Source organism: Bombus vancouverensis, chromosome 12, assembly GCF_051014615.1.
Source record: "Bombus vancouverensis nearcticus chromosome 12, iyBomVanc1_principal, whole genome shotgun sequence".
Taxonomy (NCBI): domain Eukaryota; kingdom Metazoa; phylum Arthropoda; class Insecta; order Hymenoptera; family Apidae; genus Bombus; species Bombus vancouverensis.
Window position 1 is genome coordinate 8,527,151 of NC_134922.1, and position 17,309 is coordinate 8,544,459.

The 17,309-nt window shown below is 35.9% G+C and overlaps 3 protein-coding genes across 10 annotated transcripts; 1 reads left to right on the forward strand and 2 right to left on the reverse strand.

Moving 5' to 3' along the window:
• Positions 1-436: 436 nt before the first annotated feature.
• LOC117155047 (RING finger protein 207) lies at positions 437-6,494 on the reverse strand. 6 transcript variants are annotated; one of them, XM_076623245.1, is made up of 9 exons: positions 6,396-6,494; positions 5,984-6,226; positions 5,177-5,325; positions 4,317-5,095; positions 3,589-3,936; positions 3,227-3,509; positions 2,766-3,155; positions 1,794-2,065; positions 437-1,712 (listed from the first exon to the last, which is right to left on the reverse strand). In XM_076623245.1, exons 2-9 carry the CDS (start codon positions 6,199-6,201, stop codon positions 1,488-1,490), a joined length of 2,664 nt encoding a protein of 887 aa, XP_076479360.1. In that variant the 5' UTR covers positions 6,202-6,226; positions 6,396-6,494; the 3' UTR covers positions 437-1,487. The 6 variants fall into 6 exon arrangements, with proteins under 6 accessions (XP_076479360.1, XP_033186478.1, XP_076479359.1 ...); XM_033330587.2 differs by having other exon boundaries at positions 437-2,065; positions 3,589-3,933; XM_076623244.1 differs by having other exon boundaries at positions 437-2,062.
• Positions 6,495-10,412: 3,918 nt separating this feature from the next.
• LOC117155049 (uncharacterized) lies at positions 10,413-15,197 on the reverse strand. 2 transcript variants are annotated; one of them, XM_076623292.1, is made up of 4 exons: positions 14,036-14,429; positions 12,942-13,183; positions 12,333-12,716; positions 10,413-11,640 (listed from the first exon to the last, which is right to left on the reverse strand). In XM_076623292.1, exons 2-4 carry the CDS (start codon positions 13,179-13,181, stop codon positions 10,885-10,887), a joined length of 1,380 nt encoding a protein of 459 aa, XP_076479407.1. In that variant the 5' UTR covers positions 13,182-13,183; positions 14,036-14,429; the 3' UTR covers positions 10,413-10,884. The 2 variants fall into 2 exon arrangements, with proteins under 2 accessions (XP_076479407.1, XP_033186491.1); XM_033330600.2 differs by lacking the exon at positions 14,036-14,429 and adding an exon at positions 14,970-15,197 and having other exon boundaries at positions 10,414-11,640.
• A 389-nt stretch (positions 15,198-15,586) lies between these two features.
• On the forward strand, positions 15,587-17,052 carry bug (thioredoxin domain-containing protein bug). 2 transcript variants are annotated; one of them, XM_033330601.2, is made up of 4 exons: positions 15,587-15,868; positions 15,937-16,151; positions 16,226-16,452; positions 16,535-17,052. In XM_033330601.2, exons 1-4 carry the CDS (start codon positions 15,823-15,825, stop codon positions 16,887-16,889), a joined length of 843 nt encoding a protein of 280 aa, XP_033186492.1. In that variant the 5' UTR covers positions 15,587-15,822; the 3' UTR covers positions 16,890-17,052. The 2 variants fall into 2 exon arrangements, with proteins under 2 accessions (XP_033186492.1, XP_033186493.1); XM_033330602.2 differs by having other exon boundaries at positions 15,949-16,151.
• The last annotated feature ends 257 nt before the right edge of the window (positions 17,053-17,309 follow it).

Here is a 17,309-nt window from a genome sequence, read left to right on the forward strand (position 1 = left end):
ACAATCACTTCAATATTTGACACGTGTATGTAATTGTAAAAACATTTATCGCAATTATACTCCTATATAATTGAAGTACAATTGCAGACGATGGATCCTCGTGTGTTTGGCAAATTACAAGTACAGTTGTAATTAGGCTGTCTTTTCTTATCAGAACAAAATGCAATCACTTCGATTTTCCATGTACAATCGATGATTCGTTCGTCGTTCAATTATAGGGATTGAGTGTACATTGTATTTGTTATATATAAAATTTGAATTTGTTATATATAAATTCTAATTCTTCCTTTTTTTTCACGATTCAATTTCAATTGTTCACTTTACAAAATCCATTCTTCTTAATCCAATTCTAATTTCAAATTAAAGAAAACACATGATTTGAGCAGTATGGGAAATTATTTCCTTCATTTCCACTCTCCTTCTTCTTCTTCTTCTCCTTTTTCTTGCTTATTTCCTTCTTATACTTTTTCATAGTAGGAGTAGGAGTAGTGGTAGTAGTGGTGGTAGTAGTAATAGTAGTAATAGTAGTAGCAGTAGTAGTAGTAGTAGCAGTAGTAGTAGTAGTAGTAGTAAGTAGTAGTAGTAATTAAATCATAATACCCACATATAGTTTATCGACGTATTCCTATAATCCTATTTTGAGCCTCTGAATGTTTATGCACCATGTAAGGATTGCATCAACAGTAAGAGTATCATTTATTAATTTCTTTTTTCTCTTTTATATACGTATATGTAATATGTATACTTTTTTTACGTATTATTTGACTATTGGCAGCAATATTATGACCTTCGGCGCTTCAAAGTGCAATCAAAACGCTGTTCGATAAAAAATTGAAGACTGCTCTACGTTGAAGGCTGGTTGACCCTGAAACAACTCTGACTAGACATACATGGGAGTAGAAATTACTCGATCAATTATATAAGATGATTATATAAACGTTGAAAACACTTCTTGGTCCAGACCGAGAAATAAAACATTCGAAAAATTTACAATGTCTCGTAAAAGTAAAAACATGCACTTGTCGAAGGTGCTTTAATCAATAGCAGTTTATAGCGATAAACGATTCCTAATTCGTAAGATCATCTTCGTCTGTGGTATTATATACATCACACGAAATGCCCTTTATGTTTATTATAATACCTCTAATAAAACGCTCAAAATACTTGGAAAAAAATCCTCGTAGTACCATTTTGCGTAACAATGTATTATTTTTTTTCTACCAATAACAATATGTTATCGGTCGAAAAAGTACAGTCCTTCTATAATACTTTCCCCGATGTATGCTAGGCATTATTTTGGAGGGTATCGATTCCTTCCCGGATAGCCAAACGCAGCCTAACTACTCAGAACAGCCTAGTAAATACTTTTATTTCGATATAATTTTCTTTCTACTTAACATCTACTTCCGCACTTTGGCCATCCGGGCCGGATACCTCTTGAAAGAAAGCTTCTTTGAAACCTTCACCGTGGCTTCCTTTGAATCATTTTAATTTGTCTTGCTCTTTCGATGATGACGATGATGATGCACGTGACGATGATGCAGGTGTGACCTTGTCTCCTGCACGGCCGCCACCAGTGTTCTCACGGTTTCCTCGTGCCCCTCGAAACTGTCCGTTTTCTTCAGCTGGCTAAGAGATGAGGCTCCCCCCTCGCTGGTCGTTACACTGCGTTTGCTTTTTGGCCGAGGAAATGTTTCCCAGGAACGCTGCTTCTGCACCAGAGACGACGACTTCGGTGTAGGCCCAATCAAAAGAACCATTGTTTTCCTGGGATCCTGCGCGGATTGACCTACCGTCCCATCGACAATACTCGATCGCCTGCTTCCTGAGCCGGTGGTACTTAGGCTGTCACAGCTCGCACGTCGACGTCTCCTCACCTCCGTCGAGGCCTTCTCATCCGCGTAGAACACATCCTCCGAGTCACTAGCTGGATACACTTTGGTTCCCTTGCCTGCAGGAATCGATTGCTCGTCGGGAACCGCGTGTACCTGAGCCTGAACTCGCTTCTTCACCTCTCCCGTGCTGGACGCCTCCGAAATTCGTTGATATTCTCCTTCTTCCCCTGCTAGAAGTATGTGAATGATTTAAATGAATGAACTAGGATGATAAAATCAAATATGTCGCTTCATGCACCCTTCTTTGAGAAATTAGTTATATTAATGTTTCGGAGAACCGATGTTGTAAAATTAAAAGAAACAATGTAGCTAAGATATATGGTTTTTAAATGATGTTTGATGTGAAATGTTTGTTCTATTATGTAGAAGAATTTGAAGAATTTGGCATGAGAGATAGGTAATTGAATGATAAATTGAATTGAACCGTGCATTTACACAGACATTGGTTTAATTAAAATTTTCATGATGTGCACCGAATGAAAAGAATACTCGAACTGTATAACTTGGAAGAAAGATGGAAATATCGTCCATCATCCATTAATACCCATTACATTGTTTTAAGTGGAACAGTATGTAATAACCGCATCACTTGTCAGTACGTTTGCTCCGAAGCGAGCCACTCTGTGCATCAACTTATACCTTAATTAATTAGCCGGCATAACTTTGAATGAAAGCGATACTTTGCCGCACTCGTTCCTGAATTGGGCGCGATAGTACAATAATTCTCGTGTACATTCATCAGGATTTTATTTACATCGATCATAAATGCTATCTACATAATCCTCTGAACTATCGTCAAATTTATAGCATCAAATTCTTTCTAGCAACATTATTTACTCGTGCATACAATCCTCACAGATCTATTCTTACCAGTCGTATGCGACTGTGGTTGCTGGGAATCCGTGCACCTTTCTGGTTGATCGAGTCCCTCGGCAGAATTATCTCCACTGCCACCCTTCAGAGATCGATACAAAGATCGTACTTTGCTGGCAGACCAGTGACCAGGCGGTGTTTTAGGCTTCGTATTGTCGGGAGACTTCCTCGGTCGTCGGCTCTGACTGCGATCACGACTTTCCTCTCTTCCCGGCGATTTCTTACGATCTTCTTTACTTCTAGCTTTTTCGATCAATTGGTTAAGCATTCCTCTTTTCGAGTCCGTTGATTTGGCCGTTCCATAGACAATAATGTTTCCACTCGAATCCAAGATAGCTTCGACATCAGCGGAAGGAGTACGGCAACGTGTTGGTACCTCCTTCGTTTCTAAATGAAAAATTCACGTGGATCACGTGATAATCTTGAAATTGGAGTATATTGAAATTAAGAGTAAATACCTTTCATGTAAAGCGCGTTATCTGCACTAGTTGCAGTAGTACGCGAATGTCGATGATCCTTGGTCGGGGCTTGGGTTTGCGGTTGCGGTGGTTCCTGCATTTGTAAACGTGCCAAGTGATCCAGTAACGCCTGCAAATGCTGATTACTGGCTGCATCAGAGGCTATCATGCTTACTTCACCAGCACTAACTCCGGTTGCGAAAGATTTTATATACGGTTCTAATTGTTGAGCAAGATTCTGCAATTGTTTTACCTGACTTCTTAACGATAGGATATCGTTCATCTGAATGAACAAAGGAATTCATTAATCAACGTATCTGCAAGACGTTCAAGCTTTGCCAATAATAAAATCTAAATAATACCTGAGAATGGAATATTTCTTTTTCTATGTGAATTCTACATAACTGTTCATCCCAAAGTGTATCGAACACGTTTCTAAGACGTTCTAGTTCCATCTGATAATGCTCTAATTGTTGCTCTAGTACCCGACAATCCCTCGCCACCTGTTCGTAACGTATGCCCAACGGAGGTGTGTTAGCTCTTCTCAGAACTGCCACATCACGATGTAATTCTTCTAAACGTTCCTTCACAGTGAGCAATTGCTGATTCAATTCCTTCAGCTGACTATCAAATGTTCGACAGTGGCTGGAAAACGGTCCACCGTCGGTCCCGCTCTTGGTTGGAATCCTGTGAGCAGACTTGCTGCTCTGCTTGGAAAAGAAATATCTCACGTAAACTCTGAGCCATTTCTTCCCAGAACGTCAGACATGTATATAGATATATACGGGTCTGAATAAACTGTCTGATACTGACTACCACATCATCGGCTAAGAAACTAACAAGAAACGAAACGTTTTCACGTCTGCCGAGAACAGTCAATTTGCTACAAGAATGACTGTATTCTAATCTGGCTACTAACTACCACCATACGATTAAGTACAAGCCACATCATATATCGAGTAAAATCCTGTAAACAAAAATACTTACACAGAAGTGTGCGCGAGAAATGCAATGAAAAAGAAACTTGTAATATGAACGTAAAGATGGAATTCGTAATCGAGAGGTGGCCAGGCTAAATGTATCTAAGTACCTGAATCACTGGCGGATCCTGTTGAGCCGTCGTGTGAGTTTGGTCATATAATGATTCCTTCTGGGATTGACCGATGTACGGTTGCAGTGCGCGAGCAAATTCATTCTTATAATTAGTCTTCAGATGTGCAGTCAATAGAGGCGGCCTCGATGGATATCCTAATTGTGCGACTCGACTTAGTCGTTCCAACATCGGATGGGCTAGCTCGAGAAATTGATATTTCGTCGCGCCGCTAGTAAAGGCAGTGCATAGCATTAAATGCATCTGCAGCACAGGAAGTGCACTACCTAATGAAAGCAATTGGCTTCGAACCATCCTTTCCTTCGTTTCAAACTGTCGCTGCAATTCTGTCAGAGTACTTCCGTGCGTCTTCGTTATGGCTTCCTGCATTCCCTGACAGAAAGAATTCAATGTCCTTTTTTCGGAATCCAAACTATGTCGTAGTTCATCCAATTGTGATTTTAAAGCCAACACTCCGTCTCGCACGCCAGCTTGCAGCTCACAAATGGAATTAACAGCTCGTTCCATCTTCTTCGAAGCCTGTTGCCAAGCACTTTCAATATCAACGCAGTGAAGCCTCGCATCCGCAGGGGTGTCGCGAAAACAAGTAGCGCAGAGCATGCACTTGGCACTTTGACTATACATTATGTATTGTTCTCCGTGGGTCGGGCAACGACGTTGTGTATCCTTGGTGCATTTGCTCATATGTAACACCTCGTGTGTAGAGAACATCTTCGCACGATGGGTATTCTCCCTGCAGTGTGTACACAAAGCTTGTCCTATATTCAAAAATAGTTTTAAGTTTCAAGGATAAGATAGTAGGATGATTGGGGTTACATTTATTATTGTTTGCTACTTACCACATGTTGTACAAAAAAACATAGTAGACTTGTCCCGTTTATCACAGTTGGCACAAGGTGGATTCTCAGAGTTTGCCAACTCAACTAGCTGACGTATCAGCTGATCAGGCGGTGGTTGTTGTGCTCCATCTTTCAACTGTGTCTGTTGCCTATGAGCAGTAATGTATTGTAAATTTGTGGTAACAGGCAATAGAAAGTGTAAAGAATAATATGAAAAATACTTCAACTCTTGCAAAAGAATATTATCACAAACTATGTAGAAAAATTCTCAGAGAAGTCATATATGAAGAGAAAAGGATTTCAAAGAACCATTACAACAGAATAAACAATTACAATAAGATGAATCTATAGAATTCCATTCTGAACGATAAATCAGAAACACGTACACTTTACAATAAAGAAATATGTCTAAACAAGTACTTGCAAAACAAACATAATTTACAACTTATACAAAAAATAAAAATAACTTTAGCTATATGGGTTTTATTTCATATATATCTCAATGAAGTTAAGCAAAACTTATCGCACCCATACATTCTATGCCACAAACATCAAAACAATTAGGAAATTTCATTCTTTAAACCCAAGATCATCGAAACAAAAGTGTACGAAGCAAAAGATCATCGTGGAGAAGGAACTGACAAAGACATAACAAATTTTGTCACTATGTTAAGACACAAAATTTACACAGAGACAGTAGAACTAATAGGAAATGTAATAACATGCACATAGTAGCCGAACCTAACCCAGACCTGGGATCATCACCCACCCTAAGGACGCCATGCAATAACAGTCGTTGTTATCTACCCGCAGATGGGACAGGAGACTTTTCCCTCAAGATGAGGGCCACGGATGCAGCGGGCACAAAAGGTGTGAAAGCAGGACAGCAGACAAGGCTCGTTGTAATAGTCATGACAGACACCGCAGATGAGAGGATTCCTAGGCCCGCCACCGGTCACACCTGTCGTACCGTCATTCTCGCCGACGTCGATGCCGTCGACCGTCGTCCCCGCCGAGTTCGCCATCGTCGGCCAAACCAACGGTGGCCACCTGGAAACCAGAATCCAGAACGTGCTTCACCGACCACCACCTCAGCACCCTCCTTCATTTTTTTCTTTCTTTACGGTTACTTCACTATCAAAATTAAATCACTATTTAATAAAATCAAATGAAATACAACGTGCAACTACTTGAAATAATAAAAAGAAGGAATGTTTACCCTAAGACCGTTGGCCCGCCCGCCGCAGAAAAACCTGATAGGTAGTTTATCGGCTCGTCATTCTGACGTAGTATGGTGGGCGCAAACCCCCAGTTTGCGCCTGACGATCGACTCTGACGTCACTGAAATGGCACCAATCTCACCCCCTCCACTAAGGATGATACGTACACGTAGAAAAGAGGACGGGCTGCTGCTGCTGCTGCTGCTGCTGCACGCGCTGCTACGTGGTAAGGGTGCACCGGCCTGCACACAAGGTAACTATGACGTAAGTGTGCAGGAGTAGTGATGCACTCATACGTGCATGCACTCACAATGGATATTTGACCCTTTCTCCTACAAATTTTCAAATAATTTTATTGTTTCTATAAGATATATATTTGAAAATTTGAAAAAATTGTCTACGTATAGTTCAAAATCTTATTTACACATTGGAAACACTTGAAAACTTTCTTTGCACGTAATACATACTAAAATAGATATGTATATAAGAACAGAGAATTTTAACTCTCTGAATAATAATTCATAATAATCGCTCGAAATTTACAACCTGTAAATAATAAATAATTACAAGTTTCGTTATCATCTGCAAAATTCTAACATTTTCAAACACGCGGTAATCGCGAGACACGATAAATGATGTAAAATACTGTAAAAGTTGTAAATAGCAAAACTTGTAATAAACGGCATTTTTCGCGTGTCCCAGAACTTCAGAGTAATATCATCTGCCCATGAGCAAAGATGAATACCATATTCATCTTCACTTATAAGTAACAGCTAGGGTTGCATATGGCAATAAAATAGTGCTGCGTTAACTGGCCGGGATTTTGCTTTGTTAACTGGCCATCGCTATCCCCATTAGTTCCTTAAACTGATTCCATGCCTTTGGTTTTAGACATATATGTAAAATAAACAAATATGTAAAAAATATGTGTGGGTATTCGTATCTCATTTGTCTTCTATCAAGAAAAACGATACTTGAGATTTTCTGTAACTAGTTAAATGAAATCTTAACCCATGACCAGAGTCAAATACTGTATACATTTGTAGGCTAGATCTATATGGGCGAAAGCAGCACCTCGACGTTCTCACCCCTCAGCACCGCCATCATTCGTTTTCTACACTTCTGCAGGGACCTACATACACATTGATATATGAGCCCTTCAGAAACCACATTGATCAACTGTATAAGTGGAAAGGCACAGAAAAGTAACGATTAGTCTACTAACACAACTAATGAAGTGTAATCTAAGTAGAGATTTGTTTCATTCGCTAAGTATTACAACGAGTATGATATTTTGAATATTGTATACATATATTTTTATATATTATATATATTTTGTGCATTTTTATAGTTTTAAATTTTCTTTAAGTGGATCAAAATTCGCAGTCTACCGATGATATTACAGATACTGCCTTCTAAGTTCACCTTAGAATTTATTTACATTTATTTTTTGAGAATTAAACATTGATTACTTATGTAGTGGAAATAGGAAATCAACAAAATACAGAGTTGATCAATCTGACTTCTGAAAGATTCATATACAGTAATAATAAGAGAATCATTCGATCCTCATTATGTATATCACGATAGATTGCGATTATTCAAATACAGTTTGACGAACGATGTCCGATAATGATTATGCATTTGAGAAAAATATATTTTTAGTGATATCACGATATCTTTTTTCATCGTTATGGTAATCTCGTTTTCATAAAATTATTGTGAGATTTATGAAATACTATCGTAACATAGCGGTGAAAAGGCGAACTAATTTCTCTATCTGTCCTTGTCCACACTAGTGCCACAGACGAGGTACAAAATAGACGTGACATTCAATGCATTTTCGTTTTGGAGGTCATTCTACCCTTATAATATTTTCGAATCGCATGCGACGTTATCGATTTAGTATAGTAGCGGTTCTTATGACATTACAAATAGGGTGTATAGGACAAGACATTTTACGCGTGAAGTAAAATAACAATATGTACTCTATTGTACTCCAACTGTATTATGATACAACTGATCGGAAAGGTAATTTCGTGTAAAAACTATTGACGAATTAACGCAAACCGCTCGTCTGCACCGGTCCAAAAATTGGGCGCGCAAACGCGTCGGCAAACGCGCGTTCTTTACACCGGATATTAACAATATTTTGTAAACAACTTACAAATTATATTTTATACAGATTATAATTTACGATTCGATTGTGAATGGTTAATTGGATTGAGCATGACTAATCGTTTCTTTGACTAATCGTTTCACCGATTCTGTTATCCTAGATCCTATTAGGCTCGAATGTCACTTGTTCATTTTAAAACAAGTACCTGTCTGGAGGTTACACTGCCTATAAATGCATACACTTAGGCACCAAACCTTCCACTTCGGCCGTAAAATATTGGAAAATCACAAGAATCATTGGAAAATTCAAGAAACGACAGGATCCTATGAGTTCTTTCAATCCGTGAACACTGCATTCAAGCATGACATAGTTTTAAGTAAAATAAATGTAAATTTTATATTATATTATTTCTATTACATTGCCTACGTGTATATAATATTTTGTCACATACATAATATGTGCGTCATTATAAACCATATAAACAATACATCTACAATATTATATACATTTAAAAGTATTATACCATTTAATATAGCATAGCTTATGGGTAATATGTTACATTATATTATAAAACTAAATTTGATGTAAATTACTGTATATTCTCACAATTTCATTGAAGAAATCAATATCACAAAGAGGATCCTCCTGTTTTATCATTCGCCCTTAACTGTCGTCACTCTAAGCCCTCATCCTCGCTATCTTCACAAATTAGAAAAAGGGAACGTACAAAAATTTCGAAATATATTTTTGTTTACATATTAAATGTAAATGAACATTCAAAGTGGGAATAAACAAGTAAATGTTTATAACTAACACAAAATATTTAGAAATAGGAAAAATTTTCAGAAACATTCACAAAAATCTATATAAATTAAGCAAACAGCCTCCGTCTTCCATCTTAATCATAGTCGTATCGTCTATATTTGTCATGTGACACATCAGCCCCTCTGCATCTATTATCAATCCTACCCTCTGTCTTTATCGAATACTGTGACGGTGTCTCTCTATCGCCACTCCTATCGTTTGTTCTTGTCGCACGCTATCCCCTTCCTGTCTGTGGTCGTCATGTACAGCCAACTGTTAGGTAGTGAAGGAACTGAAACTTGGAGCATTTATGGATAGATGGCAAAATGTGGTATGTCCGAACACAAAAATAGAGCTACATGATCTGTGTGTTGGATAAACCATGTGATACCATCTATCCAAAAACGACCTAAGTTATAATTCCTTCGATATATAATAAATGGCGGGACGTGGCATATCTGTAGACAGAACTTAACCTACTTGATCTGAAACATGGGTTGGACAAGCCATGGGGTGTCATCTACCTTTCAGTTCCTTCGCTATATAATACATGGCAGCACATGCCTTGATCGCAGATAAGGAGGGTAATAGTGTACGACAAAGCAAACAATAGGAGTGCCGATAGAAACAGATTGCCGATTGGTTATGCCAATATAATTGATAATTAGTCTTAACTTTTTTGCAATATTTGGATATTTATATAATATTAACAAAGGTCTACAAAGAAAAAAGAAATAAAAAATGCTAAGATATGTACTACTTACAACGTATATCGCATCGAGAAGGAAATCATTAAGAAGAGTAATAATGTACAGTAATAACATAAAATATAATATAGTGTTTCTTATTTTTATTATGTAACTAATATGCTATGACATATATCGTATTCGAAAATATTAAGATTTGCCTTGAAAAGCTGATATGCAGTAGTAAAGTAATAAATCGACCTATTCTTAAATCTAGTTTCAATTAATTAAGGAAATTTGTTTAATTTAGTTCATTTTTCAGGCCCATTTTCTCTGTATTATTAATAATTGAAATAAATCACAATATTTATCAGATTAATTAAACTATAAATTTATGCAATATTTATATAGGCAACTAGCAATTTATTATTAGATAAAATAGGTTCTATCGAACAAAACGAAATTAAACTACAAAGCGACAAATGCTTTATCCATTCTTGCCTTGCTATTTTATATTCTGGTTAATAATACATCTCGTTACGAAATTGAGATTTAAATTAACTTCCAGAATCGTAGAGAAAGAAACGAAGGACCAATAAGGATCAAGGACAGTTACGATAATTTGTCATTTGCAATTGATCCTAAATGCATGTATTAACCATAAAAAGCGAACGTTCCAACTTGATTTATTTAAAAACAAAGTTTTTTAATAAAATATTTATCATTTCACTTTTCTAGACATCAGTATTAAAGACTAGAAATTAACGTTATTACAACGACGATACTGATTTTTTCCTCGTATTCCTACAATACCTATACAAATTTCCTAAAAATTGAATTTACAACAAATTGGTACTAATCGATCAAAGAAAGAACGTGTTATCCGTAACTGATAGTATATCCCATGGAAATCATAAGTGTCTCTTTAATAGCAGGATGTAGCTGTTTTTCTATGTATCTGGTCAAAGCCTGGCTGGCACCGCGTAAAAACACATCTTCCATTTCTCTGGCGACGTGTTCTTTCGACTGCCAATTTCTACTATCGTTTTCTAAGTCAATTGGGAAAATATTATCCAACGTTTCATCGATATACAAATGTCTGGTTTCTTTCGGCGCGTCGTTCTCACTTATGTGATAGCTATCTTCTCTTTTAACGTTCGCCTTTGATTCGTTGTTGTCGTCTAAATTTTTCGGAAGAATCTTCGTTATATTGTTCAAGTTGCTTTGCCTCGTTTGATGTTGTTCGGTGCAATTGCCAGTTTCGTTGGTTTTTGACCGTTTACTGGTCAATGCTGTTGCAAAATCTTCAGGAGTAATTGTCTCCGTAGATCGTAATATCTTTATGGGATGACTGCTGGCTTCCTGACCACTTTCGAAAGATCCTGGAAAGCGGCGAACGCTCGAGGAACTTACGACAACGTCAGATTCGACCAGGGCTCGCTTTTCTCTTGGCGGAGATTTAGTCAGCCAAATGTTTTTTCTCCATATTCCTAATTTCGTAAGAGGTGCGCTTACGATACGAGACTGACGAGTTTCGTTTGGTATAACGATATCTACTTCTTTTGAAACACCCACCAATTGACGTGGTTCCGCTGCTTCGTAATCATCGTGCAATGTTAGGGGCAGAAGTCCATACTGCAGAAGATTAAATGTTTTATTCTTGATACAGCAGAAATTAAAAGTCAATTAGAGGATAACTTATCAATACCTGAGCACTTACAATGGCTATAAAAAGTATTTACATATCATTGTATTTATTATAGCATTTATATGCTAAAGGGTTAATTAATAGGCCCAGAGTATATTAGATTCTGTATCATTTGGTAGTACTTTCGTATAAATACAGGACTTGGATATTACGAAGATGAAATGTAGAACTTGATAAAAACGCTCCAGTGGAAAATAAAGGAATGTACCCATAATTTTTGTAGCCACTGTATCATAGAAAACTTTTATGGATATATTGTATATATATTTTTAATATATTATAAAATTTCATTCTCTCATTATATCTGTGAAACGAGGCACCACTTTTATGATTATATTGGTAAAGTTTGTTGCTAATGAAATTTCAAACTTTTTCCTATAACATAAATAATATATTCAGAAAAGATTTCTATAAGTGTTCGCGTGTCTTTTTGAGCTACTATAGACTACAGATATTTACGCAAAGTCATAGTTTTACGAAAAAGATTAAAGAAATGGAACCTAAGCAACAATGTGTTGTTACGTGTTATATGTAATCTCTATATTTTTGCACCTTTAAGTTTCCCATAAATACATCAATATCCGCAGTCTACTTATTAGAAGCGAAATAAACGAATTACCTCGTCTCGAGGTGGATAAAATGGAGGCCACTTGTCTTGTCTTTTAATTTGCTTGTCTAAACGCGTAGGGCGACAACCGTAAGCGTAGATAGAAGCAAATCTGGGCTCTAAGAAGCTGGACTCCGTTCGTATGCGCATCTGTCCTCTACCACGAGCGATTGGACTTGTTAAAAAGTCAACACCTGCTCGTCTCAATCTTAGAGTCATCGTACAAGATTCAGCCGGTATAGGTGGCTGATGATCCCGCGGCATTAACGAAACTATCCCAGAGACGGATAAATCATTAAACATCACCCGAGTCTGCAGAGAATTGTTGCCAGGCTCGTAAATACATTTTTCGACCCTGGCCCATGGATTTCCGGTGTTTCTAGCACCTTGTGGCAACTAAACAGCAGAGAACTATGTTAAAAAGGAATTAACGTTTAGAATTCTTTTTTAACAATCAAGTTTAAATATAAGTTTCCCGCTTAAAGCTTTTGACAAATCTCAACGGACAACTATTCTGTGCGTATAATTTATTAAAGAAAAAATTCATTCTTCCATCCGAGACTTGTTTTAAACTCCTATCTTTGATGTAAATTTGAGTGCAATTCACGTAATAAATATTACTTTAACAGCAATCCGGGAGACTGACATCTCAAGTGGTACAGAACGGAGTTCTTGTTGATAAAACATTCCCGCTTCCTCCTCTTCAAGTCCTTTCCTTCTGCTCGAGTCTTTGTGAAGTGCATCTAGGGCACGTTCCAATCTTCCACCGCAGGCTTCCCAATTGCCGATGTTCGAACGAGCAGAACTGATCGATGAATATGCCAGTAGCAAGATCACTGATACCTTAAAGGCTGACACCATCTCTGTAAACAATAGAAGAAGTGAAGTAGCATGGTTATAAAATAATTTTGAACATTTATGCAATTACACATAATCACATAAATGTCACTGCATACGTTTCAATTTCAACATGATAAGGCTGCAGCCGTAAATCGCGATAAGAAGAAAAAGATCTGCAGATTGCCACAACATAAAATACTCAAGGGAAAAATTGATAAGAATCTAGCATTTAAACGAGGAGAAAAGTAGCCAGGTCATTGTCCTTTCTATGTTTCTGTGATAAAGACAACTGCAATGACACTTTCAAGGCTCATAAAAAGGCAAGAAGGCGCATCTACGTGTGGTGGCATCATTAAAATATCTCAGTAGGTATATCCTGTAGAAACTCAGTGAATTCGAGCCGCTGAAACAGAGCATGAATGCGTCTTCCTTCCGTCTATTTCAGCGACAATCGAGTGAAACCAGGAAGCACAATTTGGACGCGAACTGCCTCTATTGTATTCACCGATTATTATTAATTCTTCCGAGTAACTATCGAATTAGTCGCACTGATATTCCAAAACGCTAGAATATATTCTAATCTTTTCCTTAATATCTAGTTAAAAAGAAGTACCATAAAATAAAAAAAAAAATCTACGAAATTTTGTAAAATGTTATCAATTCGTGAAAATACAAGTTTCACGAAACTTGCAACTGAAAAATCTTACACAAATTTAATACTATCAAACGCTTCTGTGTAATGTCCAATTTTTAAAATTACTACAAAATAAAGCAATATTTGCGATATTTCTAATCCATAAAAATGCAATGTTCACTTTTGCCAAGTTCCAATTGAGAAATCTTATACAAAATCAATGCTATTTAGCGTTTCGTACAAAACACGTTGGCTTCAGTCTTGCAAGTTGTTAAATGGTGGACGATGTTATAACACGAAAAACAATACGATTTCCCAGCACAGATGCAACACGAGTTTCTCAATTTCCTAATTGACCGATACTGAAACGCTGTAGTGTACGTAGGCGTAGTGTTTCATTCGGGTACACGCAACCTTTTTACGGGATCTCAAGTACGAAATCTTATTGTTTAGACGGAACGTATGAATCTTGGTTGGCAAGGTGAATAAGGCCAGCACCACTATTTTTGTATGCTAATGCGCGATTCGATGTTGATTTCATCTGCTGGTGCTTTCGCGCTCCGTTAACCGGCACTCTAATGTCGATTTTGCAATTTTTTTGCCAAGGAGTATTCATATCTTCGTAGTATCATCTTTTCTACCTTAGTTCCTGTGCCATAAGCCGTATATTTCTTTGACAAAACTTTGAAGAATCCACTTTAGAGAATATTATTAATGTAAATTCTAATTATCTATATGAATGATCAGTTCCAGAAAAAGAGAGAGAAAGATTCAGTACAAAAAAAAATAGAACAAACTTGGACAATTATTTTCATTCAGATTTGTTCTCAGATAAATTCCTTATATCAGATAAAATTGTTAAAGTATACAACGACAAATGTAATTTTTATTATCTGTAATTAATATATAATATTATATATAATATTATTGTATTAATTAACAATAATTATTAATTGTTTCTGTAAAAATTATATACCGATAAATATCAAATGACATCGAGTAAGAGTAAAGTAAAGTGTAAGGGAAAGTGCAAAGATTTTCTCTCTAATATAAAGCAAAAAAAGAAAGAAAGTATATACTTTGATTATTACCAGCAAAAAGTAGCAGCTAAAATAGTGCGTGTCAAAGTAGTGAAAAGTATGAATTAAAATTTATACATATACGTATGTACTTACTGAAAACTCGATATTAAATGACGAAAAATTTCGTACAAATTTTCTGATTATTCCTTCAGGAGATGGGAGTACTCAGCTTGCACCTTTGGTGTAAGGCAGATCGAATAACAATGAAAGTGGCTAGATACGCGAGGCAACTCCTACTCTTAAGTCTTTCTTTCTTTCTTCTTCCGCTGGTGCGTGGAATACACTCGAAAGCAACGAGCTTGATCGCAGCATCGCGTGAGATTTATTCTGTAAATTAACGATTTCATAATTCACAAATGAATCGGTAATTATGGCATGGTAATCTTTAAATAAATAAGCATTTACACGCTTTAATATAATGTAAACAAATTCATATGTTAATAATAATAATAATAATAATAATAATAAATAAAAATATTAACATATACATATAATTAAATTGAAATGTTACTTAAATTCTTTAAAAATTGAACTTGCAATTTTTTAAATCTACGATTTGATATTGTCTAATATCGTATTCTGATTATAGATATCAAATTTACATTAATACAAGAGTATAAAAATAATTTCGGATTGTATTTCATGTTTCACACTTCAAGTGATTATAGTGAAATTAATCGGGCGAATTATAGATTAATTGAAATTGAAGGATACGCGATCGATGCGACCTCAAACAGTCTATCACGCTATCCCTCTATTTCTTTGGAAATAAACATGATGCATCAACTTGCTTATTACGTGTGTGATAGTGCGAATTATGCTGCAATTACGAACATTCGTTAGATATCATGTGTTTATAGGAAAACGTCCAAGTTACTTGTGAATTGAATCACCTTCAAATTCCTAACAGAAACACACGAACAGTTTTCTAGGTTATGTACATAAAATGTATTTTTCTCAAAGGAATTTGTGTTTACTTATTATAATTTTAGGTGAGATATTCATATATTTTATTTCACTTTCTATCATAATACAATTTCAATCTTCCCTATCTGCTTAGTTCATGTGATAGGTGTTTTCGCACGAATGGACAAATGCGAGATGCTAGAAGTAATTTCGTTCAAAAATTCTGATGGAGAACCTGAACCTGATACAGGAAACATCAAATATGAAGAAGAGAATAAAATTATCGAAGCGAACGTGACAATAAACAATTCAACTGCTAATGTGACTAAAGTCAATTGCCTAACGGATAAAGTCTATGGACCAGTAGAAGTAACATAATAAAATATTTGAGAATGTTAAATTTCAAATGGAAGGGAATAAATTACAAGCATTAACTATTTCAGATTGTTAATGCAACCAGATTAATGAAATTATTAATCTTAGAACCTGGACCATCAAACAAAAGTAGAAATGATAAAGAAGGCAGACTTTTACCAGGAACTTGTGTGATAGTATTATTTTATGCTAGATGGAGTATATTCAGTAGTCAAGCTGCACCGCACTTTAATGCATTACCACGTTCATTTCCACATATTAAGGCAGTGGCATTAGACGCAATTAAATACCAAAAGTAATAAGTACAATAAAGTAAAACAATTTATTTATATGATTAAAAGAAGTCTATAAACATTTTGCGTTTTCCATGTTTTTAGTTTTAATGCTCAATACGGAATTGTTGGAGTCCCAACATTAATGCTTGTTCACAATGGAAAACCTGTAGCAAAATTTAATTACACTGTTTATACATTGGAAGCTTTTGCAAGATTTATAACACAAATAACTAATTTACAACCAAATGGATCATTATATGTTACATCTTTGGATTTTTCTGGCCCTGTTTCTAGTACACCTTCTAATGGGACGGATTATTGTCTAGTCCTTTCATGGATCTTCATTACTGCATGTGCTTTATACTTCACATCTCAAAGCAGGTGGTGGCAACAGTTTGTAGAATTAATTCAAAATACATGGCGTGAAAGTAATGCTCAACACGAGCATGCTGATTAGAATATAAAAAGGGACTATCTTATATTCCATACAAGAAATTATGTCATAAGATACAAACATAAGATCTTATTATTAATTCGCATGGTATTCTATGCGGTATAAATGTTAAAAGAATGTAAATATACTTCGATAAATAAGTAAAATGTATGTTATTTAAAAAAAACACGTAATTAACAATTCTTTTACAATCCTCCAGTATTCATAAAATTATCTATGCTACAAATTTTGCACTTTGCACATGAGTAATATAGATTACGATCAATTTATATACTATAATGAAAATATTGCAAAACTTAATTTTTAGTGGTAATAGAAATTACAAAATAAGCTACAGGAAGTTTCGTAATTATGAAGTTCAAACGGAACTTGAACACACCGCGCGCCTTTTGTCAATTGAACATCTAATTTATTACCAACAGT